The sequence below is a fragment of the Dermacentor silvarum genome, chromosome 8 (assembly GCF_013339745.2).
Source record: "Dermacentor silvarum isolate Dsil-2018 chromosome 8, BIME_Dsil_1.4, whole genome shotgun sequence".
NCBI lineage: Eukaryota > Metazoa > Arthropoda > Arachnida > Ixodida > Ixodidae > Dermacentor > Dermacentor silvarum.
This window is the reverse complement of record NC_051161.1, coordinates 73,011,629-73,039,138: the sequence shown is the minus strand read 5'-3', so window position 1 is coordinate 73,039,138 and position 27,510 is coordinate 73,011,629. Positions and strand designations below refer to the sequence as shown.

The 27,510-nt window shown below is 50.3% G+C and overlaps 1 protein-coding gene across 1 annotated transcript; it reads left to right on the top strand.

Annotated features, from left to right (window-relative positions):
- Positions 1-480: 480 nt before the first annotated feature.
- On the top strand, positions 481-25,328 carry LOC119461444 (collagen alpha-1(III) chain). Its single transcript, XM_049672654.1, is given in 6 exon segments — positions 481-737; positions 9,735-9,766; positions 10,883-10,914; positions 21,207-22,073; positions 22,075-23,070; positions 23,587-25,328. Coding segments are annotated over 5 exon segments (3,159 nt in total). The 5' UTR covers positions 481-737; position 9,735; the 3' UTR covers positions 24,820-25,328.
- Positions 25,329-27,510: the final 2,182 nt, after the last annotated feature.

The window sequence follows — 27,510 nt, the reverse complement described above, 5'->3', positions numbered from 1 at the left end:
CCTCCCCCCTGCAACACTTTCGTATTTCTCTCTCGCATGCTTCATGCACCCCGCGGTGCAGTACAGGAGACACGTGTTTAGGCATCCGTGGCAGGGAGGGGCATCTGTGACGTCGCTCGACCGAAGGTCGGTGACGGGATCCCGGGATGATCCGAGACGCGCACCGCGCCCCTGCAGACGAAGTGGAGAGGAAAAGAGCGAAGGGAAGGTGACGGGTGAGAGTGACGGATCGGAAGAGCGAAACTGCCGTCCCGTTGCCGGAGCGAGAGTTCTCCACGCGGGGGTGGAGGGAGGAGGTGGGGGGGGGGGGGCAGCGAGAGCAGCTCCTACCTGTCCCCCACCGCCCCGAACCCTCTCCTCTCGGAATCTGGAGCATCCGAAGAAAGTGAAAACTCCTCCGAGCGCCGCCGTTCCGACGCCACCGGGTCACGTGGTCGGGAGGATGGCTTCCTGTATATAAGGTCCCAGCGGTACCCTCTCTGAGGTGCATCTCCCTTCCTATCCCTCCCAGAGTGGAGTAGTGTGCTCCATCGGTCCACCGGTGCAACCTGCGGCCGCATCAGCGGGCTAACCTCCACACAGGCACGTCGTCGACGGCTGCTCGGTCCTCCGAGCAGCAGCAGCAGCAGCAAGCAACCTCGCGAAAGAGACAGTGTTGGTGGTGATCGCTACGCGTGGTCGTCTTCGTCCCACGTTTGACTTCGGCAGCCCGGAAGAACCAGGCACGCAGGCCACAGGTAAGACGAAGCTTGGCGCCGGAGACCTGTGCGAAACAACGCCCCCGCGGCTGTTTGGTAGAGCGTCGATGGCTCTGCACCGTGCCTATACCGCTCGTTAGTGCTGCTTCTCATGCTTCTTCGCCGGCTACTCCCGCCCCCCAACGGCTACCACCACCGCCCGGCGCCGCCCACTGCGATGCTCTCCGCTTTGTGCTCCGTGGATATACATCGATGCCGATCCGCCGCTTCCCTGTAGCATCCTCCGCCCTGTTCGTCTTTCCGTTCTACTTACGCCGGAACAATCGCAGTTTGCGGCTTCTCATTCAGTTCCTTTATGCACTGCTATGCACTCTAGTCAAACTAATCATTATTTTTTTTAGTCATACAGTGTGAAACTCTAGAAGAGTGTATCTAAGTGTGCACAGAGTTGTCCCGCAGAACAAAGGTCGCTGTCAAACGCTTCGGGAAGCATTTTCAGTCTATCGCTAAGCAGTGAAGCTAACCTACTTTGTAGCGAAAACGTGTTTGGAAGCCCTCTGTGTGCAAATTTAGCGGCGTGTAGGATAGAAAAAGTAGAACCGAGACGGCGTGCGCCTAAGCACAGCGAACTAAGCTCGAAATCCACCCCCGTGAGAAATGAAATTGATGTGCTCTCACTTTTTCGCTCTCCTCTATAACGCCGTTCGCACGTGTTTGAGCCGAATTCGTGCCACCGGCAAAATATCGCGCATTGCGAGAAGTGCAAGGTAAATCGTGTGGTGTGCTCAAGGCTGCAGTGGATGGCTTGAGGTCATGTTTGCTGCAGCTGGTTAGGCTCTAGGTATAGATAGATACGCATCAGTGAAATGTGATAGGTGTAAACATTTAGGAAGCAGTTCGTTTCTGCGCATTTTGCTTTATTGCGAAAGAACAAAAAATTGAAATGTGCGAGCTTTGTACTGCACAGTGAACGTTCGTCCATACTCTGTATTTGAAAGATTGCGAGTAATCCCGTTAATGATGATGTGATACAGCTTCGTTCGTGAAGGCATGTAGAAGGCTTGCAGAAAGCTGGCATGGCCATCGGAAAGTTTAGATAAGCAAAAAAAAAAAAAAAAACGAATATATGTCCAGTTGTAAACTGTATTTGCACGGGGACAAGCTGTGGCTGCTCACTAAAAATAGATGATGATGATGATGATGATGAATTTGGTGTTCAGAACAGCCAAGTATAATCAAAAAGCGCCAGGCTGCAAAGATATGCTTTATGCTTAAAGAACTTAGGCAGAACAGGACATGTGGGACATGCGCATCAAGTGCTGAATATAAGCTAGAGAAGAGAGAGAGAGAGGAAAAGCAGGGAGGTTAACCAAGAGCGAGTTTCCGGTTTGCTACCCTACACTGGGGTGGGGGGATGAAGGGGTTAGAAAGTGTGCGGATATCACTGTGTAAGAAATGAGGCTGTAAGGATAACGTAATAAAGTCCCTGCTGATACACAAACGCAGTTCAGCCATAAAGAAATTGTAAAAATTAAGAGTAGCCAAAGTTAATCAGATGAGATACTAAACAATTATCTGACCTTAAACACCAACGAAGCATCATTAAGTATACTTTCGCACCGCCGAATAGGCCAGTAGGTTGATATGGCTGCATTGCAACAGCAGCAGCAGCAGTAGCAGTCGCGCGCACCCCATCTCCAGCCTTCCTTTTTTCATTTCTGCCACAGATTATAAAAAACTGAGCGCGCTATTTTATGCAGCCTCGCTTGAGCATACCGCTTGAGCGCGTATCGAGGCACCCTTGAATGCATCACGCGTAGTAGCGGCCCACGCTTCTACCACGTGGTCAACGGAGCGTGAACGCGCTACGCCCAAGCTAGCGCTTTTGTCGGCGGCGCATCTTGAGATGCGTGCTCGAAGCGTCGATGTCGAGGAGGCTCGACCTTCGAAATAATCTTGAGCCGCATCCGGCTTTCGAGCGAGCAAGTATTTTTTTCGCAAACGAGAGCATTTCGTTTAGTGAATGAGTAGGCGGGTAGGTTCCCAAATGGAGACAGACATGCTTGCGCAAGCTTTCGACACATCGGATGCGCGCCGGTACGGGACGCGTTGCACATGCGAGCTGTCGTGTTCTGTCGTCATGTGTGCATGCATTAACATGTCGGCATGAATTAATCACTCGGGTAGTGAAGAAAAAACCCGAGAGCCTCGAGTGGAGAGGAAGTGTGCGGAGCGTGCTTGTTTTTTTTTGTGTTTTTTTTTTAGGTGGGTAGGATAGAGAAGTTCATTAGCACTTGAAAGAGAAAGTAGTGTGAGGCTTTGACGAGTAATGTAATAGTCTCGATGAATGCCTTTGACTGGTGCGGCGAGCGAGATAAGTTTTCATTGAAGCCCATCTTGCGTAGGTGGTAGGCTTTTCCGCTGTGCACGTGTGTTGCGGAAATGCTGCCACTCCGGTATCACGTAGCGACATGGATGCGCAGAGGCAGAACTAGAAAATTTCTTTATTACCGTTACGCAAACAGCACTTATTATCTCTTTTTGTTACTGCTGTTTGAAAATAAACAGCGGTCCCCATTGTAAGGTGACTAAAGATTTCTTGATTTCATTTCATTTCTAAAAAAATCACCAGTGGTGATAACATAGTTGAAGCAATTCAGATTAGACATTACATTGAAGCGTCAGAGTTTTTAGGTTGAGATTTCACCGAGGCTGTTTAAAGATTTCCGTAGAGGTTAACGTAACTTTCTTTCCCAGTAGTTTCCCTATTTCTGTTAACGCTTCTCGTTCTTATTACACGACACTAAGCAAAGGTACCTTTGAATACATCACCACTGTGACGATTGCAATCTTGTCTCACGGTATGTTAGAATGTGCGGACGCGCGATTACATCTCATCAGCAAATGCTCCAAGATTAGAGAGCAATAGATTGGGCTGGCGACTTTTCATTAGCGCGCGAATGTGAGTCCACATATTGGATGGTCATTGCAAATAAATGTCTAAAGATGAGCGGAAAAAAAGATTTCAAGAAAGGTTTACCTCGACAAATTCCATTTATTTAAATCTGAATTGCAGAAATGTTCTCATTTCGAGACCGCTCAACCGATTTGAATAAAATCTGTCTAATTGAAAATATTTAAACACCCGTTGCATCTGTTGAGCTGTTGTGCATGCTGGGCGCAAATTTATATTTAGACAAATACCATTGAATAATTGCTGGAAGTCGAAATTGAAATAAAACTGAAGGATAATGTCCGGAACTCAGTAATTTCGCAAAAAGAAAGCATGTAACACCATTCTGCAAATCGTCGCCGAGAGAATCTAAAGCAGACGAAGTTGACATACTATACACTTCTCCGCAACGTACAAATAATTCGTGACTGGAAATTTCGTGAAAGCTGAAGTACACAAAGTAACAATTTTAGACTAACTTATTATATAACACAGGTGTCTGCTTTAAGCAGTGTATAAGTTAATTTTTACAGAATTTTTACATCGGTTACTGGTGCGTAATTACAGAATTTTTACATTCCGTACTTAATTATTTATTTATTTACGATTTCCTAGCATTCTTTTTCCTTATTTTTTGCAAAAATTTGAGGGCTAGAATAGTAAATATGTTTGCAAAGGTACTAGAATTTGGCTTCTTTCTTTAAACTCAACAAACTTGCTTCTAATCGCTTCATGCAGTGAGTGCGCCATGAAAATATGTATGCGTTTCAAATATCAAAATCACAGTTCAGCCCGAGCAACGCGCAATGAATGGACGGGACTCTACCCAAAATCTTTCGTCGGAGATGATTAATTTCAACCAAAGACCCCGACAGTCCATGTAGACGCATTTCTCTTACTTCGAAGTGTGGTATGTTGGGCTAGTTAACAAACCAGTCCCTTGCAGAGGTCTATAGCGTGAATCAAGAGGCATGATCACGACGGACAAACACGTGCGCTTGTACTTCACTGTCAACATTTCGCCTCCCGCTTCACCCTCGAAACCTTGGCAAGAAAAAATCTCACTTTGTTCTCAGAAACGCTTCCAACAGTAGCCGCCTTTCGCGCGAGACTTCAGTGCATCTAGTCACTAGAGAAGGCGAGCAACTTAAATGAAGTTTTTTTGCTGAGCCATGCCAAATGACCGAAACGAAGCATCGCTTTTCTGTAAATAAACGGAAAGAATTTCACGTGTCACAAGCAGGATAAATATGCCGGCACATACGGCTCAGCGTATCGAATGTCACAAATCCTGTCAATCTCTGTACAGCCTATCGTCTCTATCCTTGAATGTTTTCCTGGAGCGCTTTCAGTTGCACCGGGAGAAACCTTGAACGCTTCGACGTACAAATCAACAACGAAGAAAAAAAATAAAAGATAAATAAAGAAAGCGTGATACCAGGCGCAGTATCACCGATACCTTAGAAGAGAGCCTAAAGCCGGCCGGTAGTGTCAGAGCGAGCCGCCGCAATGAACTTCCTTTAGCTCCGCAACCTTTAATCAAACTGTCCGGGATGCTCCGTTTCTCGTAACTGCCACGCTTATACGACTTGCCACCTCTCCAGCGACCCCGCTCAAATTTACCTCTGTAGCCGGCGTTGTGAGCCACCGTGCAACCTGCGGTCCCTCCCCCACCCATCTCAGGTTCAAACAGGAAAGCCCTGAGCCACTTAACGACACGGCGAACATTGGACACTTGGATATCCGCGTAGTTGTACGAATAAAACGAGAGACAAAAGAGAGAGAGAGAGAGAGAGAAGGAAGCAGAACGCCTTCATTCTTCGTGATGGTTTACCCGAAAAAAGGTGCCCCATACAGTGTCCCTTCAGCCGGTATACTAAGCCAGAGAGGAAACAGCCAACTCCTTGTCAGCCACATCGCGAGCGTCCCTGAGAGTTTATGTACACTGTCGGCGCCCCGAAATGCCCGCAGGCCACCTCCTTAGCTGGGGCAGCAACAGCAGCAGTAGACGCCAGCAGCAATAGACGCTAGCGGCGCGCGAGTCCAAAGGTGAAAGGCCTTCATCGCCGAGCCATCTACGCTGACACCTCGTTGGAGGCGCGTATCTATGCGTACACGCGGCAACTGTCTGCACCAACCGCTTCCCGCTTTGGGACCTAGCCTATTTCGGAACCGGTGCCGTCGACGACGACGCTCCGGCCGCCACGCGCTCTCGTTACAATGGCGGCAATGTTTGAGTGACGTCTTGGGGGGCGCATTAGAAAACAATGCAGTCGCGTCGTGGCGGAATGCAAGCGATGACTGACGACTGCCATCCTCTTTTAGCGTCGTCTGCTGCTGCTGTTGCTGTCGCGTCGTCTGCATGCAGGCTGTCGCATAAATGTGCATTATGGAGCACCATCTCGCTCGATTTGTAAGAGCGGCGGAGGAGGACTTGTACGACACTACGGGCGCGACATTCGCGCACCCGAAAGATTGCGGATCTGCGCGAAGCTTCCTGCTGCTACCAATATAGCATACCACTCCCGTTTTATCTCACAAAGGTCAACGAAAAAAAAAGAGAGGAAAAGATAAAGCAACAGGCCACGCCACGATAAGCAACATAGTGGGGAAGAAAAGGCAGGGTTAGAACTTACTTCCGTGTAGAAAAGGGAATGATTTGTTGGAACACATGTGAAGTAGACAGGACGTCCTTATGGAAACCTAGAAGGACCCTAAAGAGCAACTCTAAATCTGTTTGAACGAATCAAGCTTTCTTTTGATTCCGCATTTTAATTCGGTTGCCGGGAGAACGTTGATCGCGAGCGCAGGAAGTGATGGCCACGCTTCCCTCTTTTGAATTTCGTGCCAAATTCGCAGTGTCAGGTTTGTCAGTGGGAAGTCGCGGATGTAACTTCAATTTCCCTCATTCTTTACAGTTATGGCGCTGCAAAATGTTCTAGAAACTTGTCAGGTGGACACCTTTGTTCATTTGGAATGCGATACAATCCTTATTTGCCGGTAAACGATTACCCGAAACCGAGTAGACGTTGTCAAAATCCAGGACGTCACGGGGCGCTGGTTCGGGGACTTCAAGGTCGCGTCGCCCCCATTCTCGATTTTGTAGCCTTCTCTATCTTACCAAACTTCCTGTTGCCGTTAGAGTAGCCTTTGATATTGCTGAAGCGCAATTTACTAATATACCTTAACTAGAGATTAATCTTTATGCCCCTTTAACTGACAGAAGAAAAAAAAAGGGGGTAGGGGACTTACAGTTACTGCCAAGACGGGGGAGAGAGGAATTTACAGAATTTACTGAGAGATATATTTTACGAAAGGCTGAGCCATCCTTTTCTGGCACAGATCTCTTCTTGATATCTGTACAATCACACAAACAGAGCGATAGCGTGAGAGATAGAAATAAAGAGATTGCTCTCCGAAGGTGTCAAGTAATGTGCACCATGAAAACGCACTTGGGAATACGAACATACGCATACGAATACGAATACGCATACACATACGCATACGCATACGCATACGCATACGCATACGCCAATAGGCGAATTTCGAAACAACCCGTGGCTCCATGCCACCATATCGAACAGCTTCCGCGCAAAGACCGTCTCTTGCGAAAGAACAGTGCGCTCTGTGGTGAGGAAACAAACCAGAAAGCGGAGGATGATACCACTCAGAGCGCTTCGTTCTTCGGGTGGCGGCATTGGTCGTCACTGACAGTGAGCGATGACTCCTCTATCAACGACTCACGGCCCCAGGGGTTCTCGCAGGTCACTCGTACTTTCGCGCACGTCATCGCAAAAGTCTTGCGTTGAGCGGTAGCTTATAGCGCTGTGCCTCAGTCACAACAGGCACGCCACGTATCCTTTATGTCGACGAGCATGGTGTCAGCTGGACCTCCGTTCGCCCGCATTTCGCCTCAGTAGCTAGTTACCTGCAGTACTCAATGATTGGCGATCGGTATCTCGACCGATCACAAGAGAGAGATCACCTTTCACTTCCGCATCCCAGACGTCCTTCCCTTTTAGAGAATGAATCGCCTTGTGACGGGGTGGCGGAATGCGACCTCTCTCCTGCATGCCGACTTTGTTCATGGTTTGTGCGTCCGCGGTGTTTTGTTACAAGCCAGGAGCACTAGTTTTATCGTAGTAAATTTTTATGCTCAAATCGCATAACTTTAGTCAGCTCCCTGCGCAGCCATCGTGTCGCTGTCAACTGCAAGAGACTTAGGAATAATTGCTTCATGTTCATAATTGAAAAACAATTCATATTGTTTCATTTTGGGCCTGCAAAGTAATGAAATACGCCGAAGACGTTGAGCTACATTGCTGCTCCAGTCCCGCATATTCACGGTCGTTTATAGTGATTTTCTCTTCACTCCTTGCGTTCTCTGCGGCCAACTGCCCTTTGCGACGAGGCGGAAGAGTCTGCTTCAAATTTAGGTCATCGTCTGGTTCTTTTTTTTTTTTTTTAACCTTGTGCGGTGCTACGCGCGGTAAAAATAGACCGCGCTGCACCATTACACAGACGACCATTAAGACCCAATAGATCACTCGGGGCTTAGATACACATTACATGGAGTAGCAAATAGACTCATGACTTACGCTGAGCCGGCTACTCCGAAAGGCCACCCTTTCGCATTTCGTTCCATGCCAGTCGGCATTTCGCCGTGAGGGTTTGATTCACGAGTGGTTCATTGTGTGCAACAGAACACGATCCGTGCATGCATACAGGATCATCAGAGAACCGAGAGAGAAAACGCAAGCGAGGGAAACGAAACGATAAAAAATAAAAGCGAGGGCGAAATGGTGTCTATATTCAGAACTTTCCCCTCGGCCCTTCTCTATGAGCCTTAAAGAGGCAGATTCAGAGGTACAGAAGCGTCCGTACGATCTCGAATAACAGGAGCATACTTCGGATGGATCGGTCATTTCGTGCCGCGTACCTTATTTAGCCATCGTGTTCCGTGACTGATCTTTGTCTTAACTTCGCGTCCTTCTTAACGTGCATATTTCTTCATTCACCTCAACGCCAGTTGGCTTCCAAGGCCATTTATTTCGCTTTATCTTTCTCTATGCAGTGCTGAAACCTCGAGTTCCCTTGTGACGATGTATCATCTCTGCTTGTTACTTTCCCGCTTACCATAATGTAGTGAACGAATGGGGTTTTTACGTGCCAGAGCTGTCTTTCTTACTGGCGCCATGAAGCAGCGCTGTGGATAGTAAGTTCGGTGACCCACTGAGCAATCCTGCTACACCGAGTCATTGGTGACGTTTTAGCGAGGCGTGCCAGACATCGCCACTCATTGAACAGATCAGTGTCGCTACGAAACTTCAGGAGGAGGCGACTGCTACTACTCTCTGCTAAAGCTACGGTGTTCTTGAGGGAAGAGCTGGTTTGCGAATCGAACTGGAAACTCCACTTCTGCTTCGTTTGGTGACTTTCAATCTTGCTCGGCTTTTTTGTTCTAGTGATACGCAACGTACTCACGCTACACTTAACGCTGTGGCATGTTTAGCCCCGTGAATGTAAAATTTAGACGCTTGGAATGTAAATTTAGACGCTACAGCCGGAATGCCTTTGCAAGGTTAGATACGCATGTAGTCTAGCATCGTCCTTCGCCCTCCTCGTTCGTATTCTTCTTCTTCTTAAGTTCGAGAACTCGCGTGCAGTTTCTTAACTCGCTCCGAAATTTCGGTAGAGAGGTTATTCTGATCCTTCCAGGTCGACTGCAGTCAGCACCGCTTGGTGCCGAACCCTTGACATTGTTTCTCACCAGCAGAACGGCGTGGCTGTAGCGAGAGAGAGCGGCGGGATAACGTTGATAAGAGTTCGTTAAAACCGGCACACTGCGTCTGTGGGTAATCAATACGCGTAACGCGCAGCCGCGTCATTTGCCGCAAATAATTGTTTCACGATAAGCTCGCCTCGCTAGGACATAAGTGCTAATGAACATTTTGTGTGGAGGCATGTTCACTTTACGAAAGCCGTCGTCAAGCGCTGATGTCTCAATGCCAAGTGCAAGTGCAATTATTTTAAAACTGTTCTCTTCTCTTCTCTAATGTGCCTTCTTTCTCCCTTTATTTCAGGATGAGTCCCTTGCTAGTCCTCTTCGTAATCGGTACGTATCTTATCAGCATCTATAGCAAAAGAAGCATTTGCACTGGGAAATGGGCTGATCTCGCTCATGCCTATCCGAGTCCATCACTGATGCTGCTTCTGGGAATTATATTTAGGCAAACTACTTCGTGATTTTGTTGTAAAAACTGTGTGGCGCTTCGCTTTCTCGCTACAGTTCGGGCAAGCGGTAATCAGGCACGAGGCATGAGACCGAAATAGACATACTCTAAACGATGCTATTATACGGACCAGATGGTATAGGACTCTGAAATACGTTGCGACCGCAATAACGAAGCACAGGCAAAAGAAGGATATGTGACAATCGCTGGACTACAAAGAACCATCCAATGTTCAACTCCAGCGTTTGTGGTGCCTGTGTTGTTCCTACATACTCCTTGAGTACCACCGATTTCACTGGTAACAGCAAGAACTTAGAGTTTTTATGTATCAGGCTGCGTCGCTGGTGCTAGCGCGGTGATCATGCAATGAGATGCGTAGACCGCTACAGCCTGGTAAACATTTGCCAGCCTTAGTTCCTTCTGGACGCCACTGTGACGCGTAGCACGCATCCGCGCTACCACTGGCTTAGGAGGCCACAGTCTCCAAAGTTAAGCAATAGTAACGCCCCTATAAAGGAATGCTAAATTGAACCGGTTGGTACGTGTGGAGGTTAGGGTAACAGCACAAGAGACAGGACCAACAGAAGGATACAATAATTCTTCGCCTTTCTTCTATTCATCCTGTTCCTTGCGCTGTTACTCTATTTAATGCAACTATACCCTTGTCTGCACTATGGAGCATATACAAGACCAGACACCTTCGGGCAGCTAGCTCGCCTTCAAGGCGTTGAACAGCATAGTGTGCATCTTTGAAAGCTCTGTAGTGAACTCGGCAGTAACTCCTAGGTAGAAGGAACTCTAAAATAGAGTCCTCAATTTGCGCGGAACCCCACTTTTGCTACATAATACGCTGTGGAAGGGAATCCTTTATATTTGCGGTCATGTGTGTCAAGCCTCTTGGCTCAGCATGTTGTGCTAATCCTTCACAGATGGCTTTGACTTAGGCCCCTTCGCTCATATTTGATTTTTTTCATCTTTTCTTTTTTTTTCTTTTTCAGAAGCTGCGTTACTCGCCGGCAGCACTGCAAGGGTGAGTTGACTTTCCCCGCAAAGTTGTCGCAGCCGATAATTTAAGCGAACCCTTCACGCAGAAACTGCTAACAGTTTCCCTGCCAAGAAGCCAGAAAACACACCGGGGTAGAACCAAACATTGCGAGATGTCATTTGCAAGACACGGATTTCATCCTAGCAAAGAGCTAGTACATTCCTTTGGCAACGTTGCGCTATGCAGACCAATCATACAACAAGTTTCTGCACAAGTGTTACGGAATCGGCAAGAATATTCTGTTAATTTCTAACCATTTCTCTAGACATACTAAGGAAAACAAACTGAATGGCTGTATTATATGCACAAGAGGGTGGTACCGTCCGCTTGTCAGTTTTCTTTTTCTTAACAATCGGGATTGACTTTCGCTTAGGGACGTTGAACACAGCATTCATGGAGAGCGTGTTTGAAGGCACTGAGACTGCTGAACAACAATATTACCAGTTACCACTGTGACGTGCTTGGGACAAGTGAGCCTGCCCAGTACAACAGCAATAGAATAATAAAAAAAAACGCTGAGGACACTTGTTAGCTTTTTTTTTTTAGCAGCAGACATTTCAAGCGTCTGAAACTGTTATGAGTTCCAAAACTTCCAAATAGTAGTCGAAAGCACGCCGGCTTTGTAAAGTGCGTACTCTACTGAAGCATTGTTAGTCGGAAGAACTTTACTGCAGATGATCCGCATATAGTTAAGGACATTCGTATGGATTACTAGAATTTCCTCACGGCTTCCTCGACTTGGCGTATAGTAGTTACGAAGGCCCGCGCTGTCACATCGCAGCGAAACTTCTTTGTGCCTCTGCGAAGCGTTGGAAGAACAATAAAGGGCCCACATTATCGAGTATCGACAGTTTTGTCTCTTAACTTAAGAAAGGAAAAAAAAAGAAAAAGAGGATAAACGCCGCGACGAACGAGCAACTGGAAGGCTCCACGCTATAAGGAGAAAACGCGCAAGCCAGCGGCCCGCGCCGCTATTCCCATGCATGCATGACCGACGCTCTTATCACGTTGATCCCACGTTCGCGGCGTGTTCGCGCATACCAAGTACACCGAAGCACGCTACTTTCACACGCGGTTCCGCGCCACGCGCTGTGACGGAGCATGCCTCTCCATTCAGAGGCGACGGTGAGCGTAGACACGCGCGATTACCGCGTGTTTTGTTTTCACCGACTTCCTTTTTTTTTCCCCGAGATTGTCCGGCTCAATTTGTCCGTCGTCGCTGCTTCCCACAGCAGCGCGAAGGAGCGTCGCGCTGTTCGTGTCGGGGGCGCTATTTCGCGAAGAGGCGGAGTAAAAGGGCGTATTTTTAATGAAGCGTTGTAATCGCCATTGTAATCCCGGCTGCACTCACATCAGTCACCTGTTCAGAGAGCGAGGGCGAACGAGCAGCCGAAAGAACTGCTGTGGGTACGAGAGGACAGGAAGATTCTGCGGGTGTCAGAGGTCGAGCGACGCGTACGTGCGCAGTTCACTGGCGAGACACTTTTTCTCCGCGTATAACGATGTCCGCCAGCGAAGGCCTGCAGGTCCGGAAGATTCACCGAGCGGCTTCGCTTCTCCAAATAGTAGCGAGTTCGCCAGTGGATGGCGCGCGCCATTACCGGTGCCTTACCGAGCATGAGGCGGGTATCTAAGTCGCGAGACGCGCACGTGTGCTCCCGTGAGCCAGCGGCGGTCGCGCTTCTTCTCGACGAGTGGAGGTCAATCCCGCCGGTCAAGATGCAAAAAAGAAACAAGCCGCCGCCGCCGCCGCCGCCGCATTACTTCGTCAGGTGGAAGTAAAGCGCGTGAGGCGCTAAGTTTGGAACCGGCTTCTGCTTGTTCCCGCTCCGTCCCTCTCGAAACGCCGAGCCGTCCTCCTCTGAAAAACCTCCTCGACATTCATTCATGGTCAGGTCCAGTTTCCGCGCGCGCGTGCGCGCTCTCCTGCAAGAAGTGGAGGTCGCTGATCGTACCTTGCCTGTACATCTGTCGGGTTAATTTTGCGCAGCGTCCTAGAAGCCAGTATTCGACAGCCAAATATTGTAAAACTACCCGCACGTATAGTAACCGGGTGGAACAGAAAAAAATAAAAACGAAAACAAAAGTACTTAGATTTAGTTTCACCTTAAGGAACCCTGAGACATCAGCTACGGTTTCTCCCGTAAGCCTCTATAGGATTTGGAGAATAAATCCCATAAATCAAGATCATCATCAGCTTCAATTAAATCCGCTGAAGGACGAAGGCCTCTTCCAACGATCTCCAATTACCTCTGTCCCGCGTCAGATAACACCACACTATAGATAGATGCCTGAAATTTTCCTAATCATCTCCCATTCTCGAGTGCGTTTTCCCTCATCTCTTGGGCACATTATATTATCTGATGTGCGCATTACTTTGCTGGCTCAGCTCCCATTTCCTTTATTTAATCGCAACTAGAATATCAGCTACACCTTGCTTGCTATCTTCACGCCACTCAGCGTTACGCCCATCATTTCTCGTTCCATCGCTCGTTCGCTGTCCTTAGCTTCTTCAGAAGATGGCCTATTTAATAAAAGGATTGCTTAGTGTATTTCGCCCTTTTAAAGTGCGGTTGACGTCACTCGTGATGTCACTAGTGATGTTAACAACAATGTAACATCATTGGCGTTTGTAGCGCTGCACAGTTTCGCATCCAACCCGCCCCACTTACACTGCAAGCCCCTCTTCTTACAAGCTGTAGGCTTGCGTTGTCTTTCCTACTGCAAAGCATCGGAATCCCTCCCCGCTCGGTGACCCAGCAAGGAAACACGGATTGTCCGGCGGAGCGTCCGTTGCGGTGTAGGCGTCGTGATCGGCGAAATCTGCATCGTTTCAAGGTGCACGCGGCGCTGTTTAGGAGGCGGCCGATCGGGTCAGCCATATCTCCGTGTGTTGTCTTTCGCTCTCGACAGCCCGCCCGCCCGCCTTCCTTCCTTCCTCGTGCTCATGTTTAGTCGCTCGGCTTTTCTGTTTCGTTAGCGTCTCGGCCCCGTCTTGTTGCCTCTCTGCTTCTTTTTCTTCTTCCCCCTTTGCTACCTCGTCCGCCTGTTTCGCCCATTGTTCGCCAGGAATAAGGCCACGACTCGCAGAGGAGAAACTGACGTCGCGCCGTTGGCCCGGTCACCGTCTGCAGCGACTATACAGAGGCGAGCGCGGCTTTTCGACGTCTTCTTCGGTTCTTTTCTAAGCCGCACGCGCTCGACGTGTTTCTCCACTCCTTCTGACTGTTGGAGTCGTCGTTCTTAAAAGATCGACACAGCTTTCCGAGCCGTTTCGGGACGCGTTTTACAACGTCTTTATTCGCCCCCACTTCTGGGTCTCTCTCTCTCTCTCTCTCTCCTTGAAGAACGGTAACAAAATGACAGAGAACAAGAACTGAGAGAAAGAAACGCGAAGGTTCGGCTTTTCTGAAGACCGCCAGGAACGTCACTTTGGGGCATTTGCCGCGACGTGCGCGTGTCTTTTTTCGAAGACAGCTACAGCCTCGGCAAACACTGTCAAGCTGGCGGTCCCCTCTTCTCTCCCTCTCTCTCTCTCTGTCATCGTTATTTCATTACCTCTTTCCCTCTCCTTGTCGCGTGTCGTTTACGTTCTGCAGCCTATATTGCTGATGTCCACGAACCAACTTCTTCACTTTCCTTCTTTTTTTTTTTTTTTCGTCTTCAGCTGTCTCTCCTGAGAACCACACCCTCGTCTTCGACGGAGTCCTTAGCCTAAGTCGATAGAAAAGAGACGACAACAGTCCTATGACGTCATTCCCGGAAGCGAACGGTGGATTAAACGAAGAAAAAAAAGAAAAACCCCGCGATGGTCCCCCCAAACGCTCAGCGGCGAGTCGAAAGCGGCCAGGAGCCTTGTTCCGTAATGCCCAAGCCGCGCTCGCATCGAACATAGGAAAAGCGGTCGCGGTAATAGCGTAATGAAGTACGCAAACGTCGAGCGCGTAGCGGCCGCAGAGGCCAGTGAGGGCATCGGCAATTATTAGTTCCGAGCAGTGTGCTGAAGCGAGGAACGGCCATGTTTCATGTGCGGGCACGTATAGACATTTGCGTCAGTCCGGTGAACGCTCCGCGCAGGATCCACTGCGAGATGGATCCGAATGACAGCGTTGCGTTGGGGATATTTGCGCTGGTGGCTGCGGCGTTATAGTGCATTCGTCTTTATCGGTATTAAATGTCAGATGAACGATGCTCAGGCGACGAGGCGTCTATCACGACATGCGATGATTTGTTATAGCGTGTTCTTGCCGCGAGCAAAATACAGAAGAGAGGGGGGGGGAGAAAAGAGGGATAAAAGAAATTGAGTTTGTAAGCATTCTTGCAGTCAAGCGGCATGCTATTGATAACCTTTCAAAAACGAGCATGGCCACGTTATTTTGACGACAGCGGGATAGCTGATACATAGGACAAGTTCTACACGCACAGATGCTCCGCCAAACAGATAACTTCCTTCCACATTGCTACCAGATGATCTCAAGACTATGCTGTGGAATCTATGCTGAGTCGCATTACTGTCCTATATAATCAACTAAAAAGGAAACAAAACTCTTGCCCACGACAGATTTTTTTCATTACATTAATTTTCATTTCATCGCCCGCTTGAATACTTGCGCGAAATGCACGAACAACTACCAGGGTTGAAACGTTTTTTGCTTGATCGAGCATGTGTGGGTCTTGGAAAGCTCAACGTATAGCTCAGGGGTGCTCGGTTAAAGCAGGACCCGTAGTTGAACTCTGACACTCAGCTCTGTCTAACTAGGCTAGGGGGATAAGCGCGGAATTCGTTGGTTCAACGTGGGCTAAGCTTCGCGGCCACGTAAGTTCGCTCACAGGAACATGACCAGTGGCAACGGATGGCCAGAAACGGATGGTCAAATTTTCCTGCATTATTGCACTCGACTGATGTTAAGGCCGCCACCTTACCATGAGCCAGTGCTGCACAGAATTAACGAGATGCTGCAGCGGAAAACACCCCCGAGACGGAAACTTTAGTAGCTTCGCTTTATCGAGCTTGTAGAGCGTTTGGCGACGCAGCGTTCCCGCGGCCGCTCTCGGCCCTATTGTGGTCGCTGACCGCAGTGCCCGTAAAACTCGATTAGGAGCGAAAACGGTTCTCACAGCCGAATATATTTTCCTCGTCAAGTGAGGTTGCTACCACGGTTCGGAGACTTCGGTGAAAAGACCGTGTTCCGCTCGCGTCTTATTTTTGGCGAGCTCACCTTGGCATCTAATTTTCTCTTGTAAAGGAGCCCCCACCAATGAAGTGTCAAACGCAACAAAACGAGCGCGTCAATTTTGTACCATCTCCTCCTACAATGCAAGAAAACGCACCAAAAGAGAGAAAGTTAAAGGAATAAATTTCTTCCAAGTGTGAACGTAGAGGAACAGCGCTTTAAAAGTCTACTCGTGTCCGCTGCTTTCTTTAGGTTTGCCTGTGAGGTGCTCTGCACGTGGCGTCATAGACGTTACATTAGCGAAACATTCACATCATCCAGTGGTCCGCAGTTGTAGATGAGCGCATCGTATAGTGACACGCAGATTTTCTCAGTACTAGTGGTTCGCCTGCACCGCAGCCAGTGATGACGTCAGTGCAAGCAGTGTACATACCTTACAGCGTTACGTCTCGAGATAAGACGATAGCAGCGTGTAGTAGGCAACAAATAAGATCTTTATATTTTGACTGATACTAAGCGAAAATAGAAAATGGGGAGAAAATACAAAATGCTGAGTCAGCATTTGCATGTCTGCTCCCTGTATCTGTCTGTTGTCTGTATCTGTATGTCTGTTCCCTGTAGTAAAGGTAACGCATTGCATATTTAGTAACACAACTCCAGCCGTAGGAAAGAAAACACACGGAAGGGCGACGTAGAATTAGATGGAGTGATGAAATTATGCAGTCCACGAGTGTAGTGTGGATTCGCTTGGAGCAGGTCACGGACAACTGCAGAGATTTGGGATACGCCTCTGTCCAGCAGTGGGGGCAATCGTGTTGTAATGATGATGACATACTGTCGCGATGTTCTGGCGGGACTCTGGTGCTGTGCACAATCGAGGTTGCTAGCAACTCTTCCGATTGGACGCACCACCCCTTAAAGCCGGCTAGCAACCCACGGTAGCTTTAGAAGAAAGTAGCATGCATGAAGTAAGCTCATAAACATATCCCTACTAAACTTATCAGTGAGAAGTTCTCAGAGCAGTTCGTACAGCAGTTACACCAAGAAAGGACTTCGTGATTCCGACCCCTGATCTCGCAGGGCAAGATAGAAATAGCATCCCTATCAGACATCGACTAAGTGATATTTCTTTAATTAATCACTTAAGATTGTCGATTCGCGAAAAAAAGGGGGCCAAATCAGCGCTCACGTAAGAAGCTCCTTGTCTGTTAGAGTTTTGTTGCGAAGATTAAGACGGGAGACAACGCGCAATAATTGTCATATTATTCTTACCGCAAGGTGCTTGCGCATTCGACGCTTGACTTTTCGATGGCAGTATTTGGCGCGATGTCCTGTCACCGGTGCATCGATAACAGTGTTTCTCTGTAGTACAGTTTATCCAACTTTTCTTCCTGGTTAAGACAGCTGTCGCAAACCGGAGTAGTGCACTTGGAAGAGCCACTAAGAAGGCAGCCATTATCTTTGGATTTCGAGGACACGCCTAAGACAGCTGCTGTCAGTAAAGCGAGTTTTTATTTGAGGGAGGGAGGAGCGGGGAGGCTCAAGTGGTCGAGAGCATTTATTTTATCTAAATTCATAAAGTCCACTTCCTTCTCGACTTCTATTTTCCATGGGAAGATAGGTCAAAAATTCTTGCTACTCGTTGTCTGCTGTCGCTGTCGTTGATGAGACTTGCTCTTGCACGGAGTCAGAACTGTGGATAGCAGATGGTGAGGATCTCGAACTGGGATTATTGTCTGGGATAGCCGGTTACAATGTCTGTTGGTAATGATTTTAACAGAATGTGCATCATCATAGTAGTATAAGTGGCGGAACTGACTTTGAGTCCTCTCATATAGCAATGGCGCATAATCCAGGAGCTTTCGAATGTTGTGTCCATCTTCAGACAGAGAAAGTCAGAGCTGGTATTGTGCGCGCAGACGGCGTCGACTTTCTTGTACAATGCGACTCTTTTCACCAAAACAATTCGTCAAGATGTCGATGCAGTCGTCGGAGCGCTCGCGTGTTGTTTAGAAACTAGCGATTGAAACCGTGGTTGCACAGCTCATAGGAGACATCAGACATTGAAATCATCATCGTTTATCAGCCCATTTCCTCCCTGTCCCTTTTCACCAGTGTAGAGTAGCAGGCCAGAGCAAGCTCAGACCGACCTCTCTGCCTTTCTGTGAATGAATTTCTCTCTCTCTCTCTCTCTCTCTCTCTCCAAATTGCTCTCCTTTCATCAGCTTGTCGTTTTCATGCTCAGTCGAAGGTAGATGTATCGAAAGAAAGGGGCGCCTGATAGGCACGGAAGGCTCGATATACTTGATTACTTGATTGTTGCGTTTTTAGCGCTCTAAAGCTATGAAAACGCCGTAGTGCAGGCTTGTCCATTACTTTTGACCTCGTGACGTTCGTTTTCGTGCACTTGAATGTAAGCACACATGCTTTTTCGCATGCAAGTCCCAGTAGAAGGGCGGCCGCTGCATCCGGGGCTCGAACCCGTTACCTCGTGATCAACGACGCCATAGGCACCAAGCAATCTTGCGGCACCCGGACGCTTAAGTTCACGTCACCACGGCAGCACGCGTGCGCGCATATATCGTTCGAATCGGCGTCGTGCCGCGGCTGCGTATTTGGTCCGTTTTGTAATCGCCCATTCTTTCAGTCACTCGGGCCGGATAACTAGATACAGCGTATAGCACTTCCCGCCAGCCTCCCGACCTCTGCCGCGTGTAGGCGATCATGCAAACTAGCCCAAGGCAAGGCTGGCCTTGTCAGGCGCAGCAATGAATGCATGTGATTTGCTCTTGTTATATATATATATACACGGCGTCGCGTCGCGCATGCGCCGCCCACTTCTCTGCACGAACGTTCAGACTATCGTGTCGGATGGAGGACAACACCGATCCCCGTTTAATCTGTTTGTGACATACGACGTCCGGCAGGCGGCGTGCTCACAAAGCCGCGCACCGGTATGCCTTATATGCACGCCCGCTTGCGTGACAGCGACATTGAGAAGCTCTTCGGCGTCAGTATTATTCTTTCATTTCTTTTTCGCCCAATACCCGCTGCTTTTCAATAAGGAGCTATGAGGGACGACTATGATGCCCGGATCTCTCTCAATGGTAGAAGTGACAGTCTTTGTCTGTATTGCATACCCACTTGCACGCCTGCAAGATACATCATTCGACATTGTTTTGCGCTACGGAATGCCCAAGAATGCCGTAGACAATCAGTGTGCTTCTTTATGTACGCCCTCCGCCTGATACTGCTATACTACCTGTATATTCAAAGCACTATAATACTGCTACCTTACTTCCCTTTAGTTAACAAATCTAATGGAGTATATTAATTCGTTCATTTACCTTACTATGCCATATGTATTTGTATGCTACCCTTGAGCGATGTAGAAAAAGAAAACTGTAAAGCAGCGGTTAAGCAATGTTTAGGGCATTTCTACTACTACCTGTATACGTTTATTGTTATTAGCGGCAGTATATGTCCTACGGCATAACTAAGCTAGGATGTATGGGCTGCATCATGAATAAATTAAATGAGACGCCACTGCATAATACCATGCTTTCAGCTACAAAAATCAGGAGGTCGACCTGGCGATATCCCAGGCTATGCAGGAGGCGGGCGCGGACCTACTTTATAGAGCTTGTAGAAGAAGAAGAAAACGTTTATTGTTCAAAAGCATTTTGGTGGAATGGTCGGAGCCCCTTTAGTCCAGGGCCACACTGGCCTCGGCCGCCCGCATGACCTGTTCTATGAAGGACTGTTCTCCCATCAGGTCTGAGCTGGTTAGCTTGTATATTTTTTCTAAAAGTGAGAGATCACCATACAGTTAATCCATAGAATGTCAAGATCGAGGAATGCAGTCACCGGTAGTAAAATATTGCTGTACTTTCACGCGAGTCTACGAGTGACGTCATGGAAAATACTTCAAATTGATTAACTGAATTGGAAAGTCATGACTGTACAGCCTGGCACTCAGTGTGACATGACTATTTCTATAGCTGCGGTTGCATCAGTAGTGGCAAAGTTCGCTGATGTTATATTTTTGTTGTTTTCTCGAGAGCCCCTCATCCTCTCGTCCTTTCCCTTCATCTCTTACCATTTCCCTATTTTTCCAGCATCACGCTATAAAACGCTAAGAGACAAAAAAAGAAACATCATCCGATTACCTTACGACATTTTATATACCTGCATCAGTGACAGCACAGACGCCTCCTATATACGTTTCTTTTCCGGAGAATGCTTCTTGCGGTTTACGAAGTTTCCTCCAAACACGGATAGTAATCAATTTCCTTTTCTTCATTCGCCTTTTCGCGGGCAGTGAAAAAAGAAAGAAATCAGTGTGCCCATTTTTCTGACCACTCTGAGCAGTCGCGCCTTTCCTGGGGGCTTTATTTACCTGCCTGCGTAATCTGTGTCTTTCCAAAGAAACTCTGAGGCGGAGACTAGCCGCCAGGCGCAAGGGCTACAGGACACGGTGATTTCGGTCACACACGAAGTAAGAAGTCACGGCGACCTTTTAAGGAACCCGCTCATCCATCGCTCGTGCCGGCGAGGGCTCGTGCACAGCTGAAGGCGCAGGCTTCCTACCCCGCTTGCGCGTCGATCTGCGAGAGCTGTGTGCCCACTCTGCGAAGCGCATCGTGCACGTTTTACTTCCTTCTTTGCTCAATCGCCGTGGCTCGCGAAATCTATTCCAGCCCGCCGTCGACCGTCAGCTCGCTTATACATTATTAATCGGTACGCGTACCTTTCGGGGCCATGACAGCGAAAACATAAAAACCGAGTACTTGATGCGGCGCGGTGCTCTTTTTTATCTGTTTCCTTTCCACATACAAAAGAAGCGCCGGTGAGCGTCATTACCCTGAGAATTAGCACGAGCTCCCTCCCCCTCTCCCCACACACAGAGAGAAACTTCCGATCGGCATTCCATCAATGATCAGTCATTTGATTACCGAGGAAGTTCAGCAGGAAACAGCAGAGTGCATGCCTGACACAATGGCGTTTTACGGCTCACTTCCGTAGGCCAGCCAAAGCACGAACTTTCTTGCCGCCGCTTCGCCTTTTACTGAGGCTTTCCTGTTCTTTCTCTCCGCTGTGCAGCGGCTGTCCGGCGGTTACGGCGGGGCTGAGGAGCTCCTCAACCAAATTTCTGGCACGACCACGACGGCTCCGGGCGACTATGGTGACGTACGCGACTACTCAAACGGAGACTTGCCGGCGCCTCATGGCGGAGGCGATGCTGCCTTCCCCAACGGTGGCGGCGGCGGCGGTTACGGTCCGGGGAAGCACGGCACCTTCGGTGACACCACAGGTCCGGCGGGCGATGGCTTCGGACACACTCCCACCAACGGCCACACCGGACACGGCCTTGACATTAAGGCGCCTCACCACACTGGTGCGCCACACCACACCGGCGCTCCTCACCTGACGGGCGGACCCCACCACACTGGAGGACCTCACACCGGCGGACCTCACCACACTGGAGGTCCTCACGCTGGAGGGCTTCATCATACCGGCGGGCCTCTCACCGATGGACCTCATCACACCGGAGGACCGTTCACCGATGGACCTCACCATACTGGTGGGCCTCACGCCGGGGGCCTTCACCATACCGGAGGACCCCTGACTGATGGACCTCACCATACTGGGGGGCCTCACGCCGGGGGCCTTCACCATACCGGAGGACCCCTGACTGATGGACCTCACCATACTGGAGGGCCGCACGCCGGTGGCCTTCACCATACTGGAGGACCCCTCACCGATGGACCTCACCATACTGGGGGACCGCACGTCGGTGGTCTTCACCATACCGGAGGACCTTTCACTGATGGACCTCACCTTACTGGAGGGCCTCACGCCGGTGGACCTCACCATACTGGAGGGCCTCACGCTGGTGGCCTTGACCATACCGGGGGACCACTCCCCGAGGGACCTCACCATACTGGTGGGACCTCACACCGGAGGACCTCATCATACCGGCGCTCCTCACCACACTGGAGGAGTGACACACCACACCGGAGGACCTCTTCACGCTGGAGACCTTGTGCAGACTGGAGGTCCTCACCACACCGGTGGAACGGGCACTCCGCACCACACGGTCGGCCCTCACCACGGAACGGGAACGCACCTCGGTACTGGCCCGCACCACGTGACGCCCGGACCTTACGGACATGGTGGAGGCGTCGACACGACAGGCACGACAGCGTATCCTGGCAGCGGTCACACTGGCCACGTTCCCACCACGGTTGGTGGTGATCACACGGGAGATCGCTTCGAGCCATTCAAGGCCACTGGAACCCCGTCCGGTCACGGGCATCACGCCGGTCACGAAGTACACCCCGGTCACGGCAGACCTGCTCCCGCCTACGTGCCATCCGTGCCGGGAGGAACTACGGGACCTTCTTTCGGTGGTGGCGCCGGACCTGATACGACTTTCGAACCCTTCAAGACGACTGGGCCCGGCTCGGAAGACTATCCAGGTGGACCAACCGGACCTGCGGGTCCAGGCTTCGGTGGAACTGGAGTCACGGGTGGGCCTGCCGACGCACCGACCCACGGACGACCAGGCGTAACCCCATCGCATGGTTTCACAGGCCAACCGCACACTGGCCATGCTGGCGGGCCAGGCGGTGTGACTGGAGCACCTTTCGCGCCTACAGACGCTCCCGATTTCGGCCTACCGAAGATTTCGACACTTTCTCCTGCAGCCCCTAATGGACTCCCGAATGGCTTCCCGAACGGCGGTCCGCAAGCCGGTCAGCAACACGTTGGCGGTGGTCCGCATGACGATGGACAGTATCACGGAGACGACGGCCAAGACGGGCATGATGGCCAGCCCTGGCCAGCTATCAGAGGCACGCCCGGCCAAGACTACCCTGTCTACAGCTCCATTCCTCGCACAGAATTCAGCTGCAGAGACCAGCAGTATGCTGGGTACTATGGTGACATGGACGCACAGTGCCAAGTGAGTAAAATATTCACTGCGAGATCATTTGACAATAAACGTGAATGCTTCGGTTGTATGGGAAGCCTTCCAGGCATGCATTGTTGCTAGGCTTTTGCTGTCAGGATATAATATCTACGTGGTTACACTTTATTTTGCTTCAAAAAAAAAAAAAAACGCACAGGACGGTGCCTGTATGGAGAGCAAAAGAGTGAAAAGGTGAGAAAAAGTGGGCAAAATTGTATAAAAAATTTTAAAAAGCACGTCTCGTCATCTCCATTTTGCTCTAAGAATAGAAGCGCATATTTTAGTAAATATGCCTGGTTCGTTGCAGGCGAACATGCGTGCTAGCCCTAAATGCAGTATGTGAAAAAGTGTATTGCTAAAATTTGTTTATCTCACTGTGAAGGATGAAGGGGGCTATAGAAAATTTGGCAATATTAGGTCAGTCTCTGCCAGTCAGGATCAGTTATGCAATGTCAGTTGGCACTATGTACAGCGATTACCGTGTCCTTATTCACGTCCGCGTGCTCGCAGGTCTTCCACATTTGCCAAGAAGACGGCCGACACGACGCGTTTCTGTGCCCCAATGGCACCGTGTTCAACCAGAGGTTCTTTGTGTGCGACTGGTGGTACAACTACGAGTGCGACGAGACACCCTCGCTGTACAACCTCAACTCTCAGCTCTACGTTGTGCCAGAAGGTGCCGGCCCCACTGGAGGTGCACAGGGAGGCGTCTATGGCGCGGCAGAACCACAGCAGCAAGGTCCGGGTGCGACGCCGGGACACCTAGGCCCACCGACTACCGCCGGATACCCCGCGACTACCCCCAGCGGCTCGTTCACCGGAGCTCCCGGCGCTCCCCACACCGGTCCAGCCCACCATGGTCCCGGACACGCCGGAGCGCTTCCTAACGGGCACGTCCCCAACGGTGGTTTCGGCGATCACACCGGACCTGCCCACGGTGGTCTCACTGACGGAGCGCCCGGATATGGCACCACTGGTCACGCTGGAGGTCCCACCCATGGTGGTCCCGGAGCGACGGATGTCACCCACGGAGGACCCGGACACACTGGTCCCACGCACCACGGAGGTCCTGGATTCGACGGACCAGCGACGCACACTGGCACCACGCACACGACGCATGGCGTCCCTGGATTCGGTGAACCCGGCACGCACACTGGTCCGGCGCACACAACCCTCGGAGGTCCGACTGGGCACGACGGTCCGGCTCACGGAGGTCCCACGCATGGCGCCCTCGGACACGGTGGACCACACCACGGAGGCACTGCGGGTCCAGACTTCACAGGACCCACAACTCATGGAGGGCCGCAGCACCACGGAGGAACAACGGGTCCAGCAACTCACGGCGGTCCGACTCACGGAGGGCCGCACCACGGTGGCACCACTGGTCCTGCCCACCACGGAGGACCAACGCACGGTGGTCCCGGCTCTGCTGATCTGACTGACACTGACGAAGACGACTACGGCGACGCTGGCAGGCCTGGTTACGGCGGCGGCGGAGGAGGCCACCGAGGAGGCAAGCTCAGCGCGGGCTTCGGCACGACGGCGGCCGATTACGCGACAGGCGGAGACGACTTCGTCACCGGAGGTGGCAGGCAGACCACCGGCGGCCCGGCACACCACGGCGGTCACACAGCCGCGCCAGAGCTCCCGTCTCCGCAGCACAACGAAAACGGCGACAGCAACGGAAACGGAAATGGCGGTGGCCCGGAGAGCGGTCAGCTCAAGTACCCCAGCTACTACTAAGACTAGCAACGCTCCAACCGTGGCTTCTCTTTCTGCCTAGCTCCCGTTTTCCTGTCTTAGAATCGAGCGGATCTGTAAGATACCAATCCATGCGTGTTGTTGGGCCATATTCAGCGACTGCCGGTGACTGTGCGCGCGTGAGTGTGAGTGCTTCGGCGGAGGCGAGTTGTAATACACGTCGTCTCCGGGAGTGGCTGTGTTCATCGCGACGAGAATGCGTGCAACATGTCTGTTAATTTGTTACGAAGTATAATATAGCAAAGAGGAGGACATATTATAGTCATAATATATATATGTGGGGTAGCCGGGCGTTCATCGCGCGTTCGTCGACGAGTTGGACGCCTTGGTTGGGTGGCTTTTCTCTTGCGACCTTCTTCTCGTCTCTTTCGACGCTCCCGTCCGTCAGGCATCAGAGATCTATACAATTGCACAGTATTTTGTAATTTATCATTCTTGTCCTCTTTGCTATAATATACGCATCAAGTTGAAATAAAACGATTGTTTTGTTACATGCCCCATTCACCTCATTTCTGCGACATGTGCTTTTGCCTCGCTCGAAGTAGCGAGCGCAGTCGCACCTTTCGCAGTAATCTTATAGATCGAGCGTATCCGCTGTATGGATACAGTATGGGACTGAACGAAGGGTGTAAAGGGATATATACTGCTGGGGGCGTTCTAATATCGCGACAAGCCAGCCGCACTAATAAGTTCCATTCAGTCATTCACCGTTTTGCTCTTTTTTATTCCGGGTATGACTGACTCTGATAAAACAAGCAGAAAGACCAAACCATTCCATGTACGACATAGATTTTCCGTCGCTAAATCATCATCCGAGCTTTACGTCCTCCCTACCTGTCTGAAAGCCGCACGTCGCGCCACATGACTTATATACAGCAAATAGCAATTGCAGATACGCAGTTGGCGACCTGAACGCTACCCAGTATCAACTCACATTGCTGCTAGTGCAGCGTGCGAATGTATGTCACGCTCTATATCGCTCATATGTTGTGCGATCACCTTCGAAAAAATTGCGGCAAACAACACGGGCTGCTGCGAGGACATCAACATAGCTGCACAATTACATTAGCAGGTCTGGCCTATATATATATATATATATATATATATATATATATATATATATATATATATATCAGTGAAACAAGGAATCACAGGAGCCGGCACAGAAATAGTTAAAAAATAGAAGCACGTAGGAAAAACATATAACAGGACTTTACTGACGTTCCGGCCGGGGTCCGGCCGAAACGGCAGCAAAGTCCTGTTATATGTTTTTCCTACGTGCTTCTATTTTTTGAACTATTTATACGCCATATTCTTGATTATTCAGTTGCATATTAAGTATCTTGCGCATTTTAAAAGTCGTTTATCCCGACTTTACTGCTAGTAAAGCAACATTGCATACACCCCAAACGAAGAAAAAAAAAAGGAGCACCCAGGGAGTGATCACTTACAATTGGGCACCAGCATCAGTATTTTCTATTGAAGTGAATTGCATTTTGGGGTTTTACGTGCAAAACAAAGATTTCATTATGAGGCACGCCGTAGTGTGGCTGGCAGCAGCACCGCTTCTGCACTGCACAGTGCGTCATACGTACAGCTGGAGCGAGTGTTTCTTCTGTCGATCTAATGGCACGTACACACTAGCGGCAAAACGCGCGCGGCGCGCCGCCGGCGGCAAGACGCGCGTCGCGAAAGCAGCCGCGAAACGGGTTTTTCTTGCCGCGGCAGGAATCGCTCCCGGACCGATTTTTTGCGGTTTGCCGCGTGCCGCGGATGAAGGAGACCAATTAGAGCGGCCCGCTTCGGTGACGTGGCGCGGGAAACTGGTGCCATGCGGACCCGCCCGACCGCTTGTTTCTCGTTTCGCACTATCATCTGCACGCGTCAGCTCCCGGATAGTTCGATAAGGGGAGAGGAGTCTAGTCTGTCACGTGATTGCCGCAGCGGCGCGCCGCCGGTTGGTGTGGCCGCCCTGCCGCTGCTGCGTTTTGCCGCCGGCGGCGCTGCGCGCGTTTTGCCTAAAACCCCTATATATAAATATATAGGGACTTTAGTTTTGCCGCTAGTGTGTACGTGCCATAAGAAGCGCGGCACCACTTCCCTCCTCCTCCGTTCCACTGTCCCGCTCGACGCGGCCAGCGCGCTCTAAAGCCCGCCGATACCGAGCTTTAGCCGAATTGCGGCGGCAACGCCGCTGCCACCACTGGCAGTTACCGGATATCCTACTGGAAATAATTCACAAGCAAAGCAACGCCTCCCTGACGTCACTGATGAGGTTAGCAGGTAGAGGGTGAGGGCGCTAACTGGGAGGAGGAGGGTTGCCGCGGAAGCCCTCCTTTCACACTTCACATGCAAGCGGGCTGCGTTCACGCTCTCTTGCAGATCCACTGGCCGCGCGGCGACATTGGCCAACAAGCGGAGCAGAACCATCTCATGTCTCAGAGTAGCTCTGACTAAAGTCCCCATATAAGAAAAGTACCGCCATCTACTCTTTCCTCCGCCGCCTCCTCTCTTAAAGCGCTTGCTTTTTTCTTTACTTTTTGCTTGCGAAAGCCAATTCGACGGTGGCGCACCTAGAAAGTCCACGTTGAAGCTTTCAGGCCTGGTGCGCGCCGCCGCCGGCGACTGCGGCTGCGGCTGCGCAGAGGACTTTCAACATGGCTCTGAGGCGAA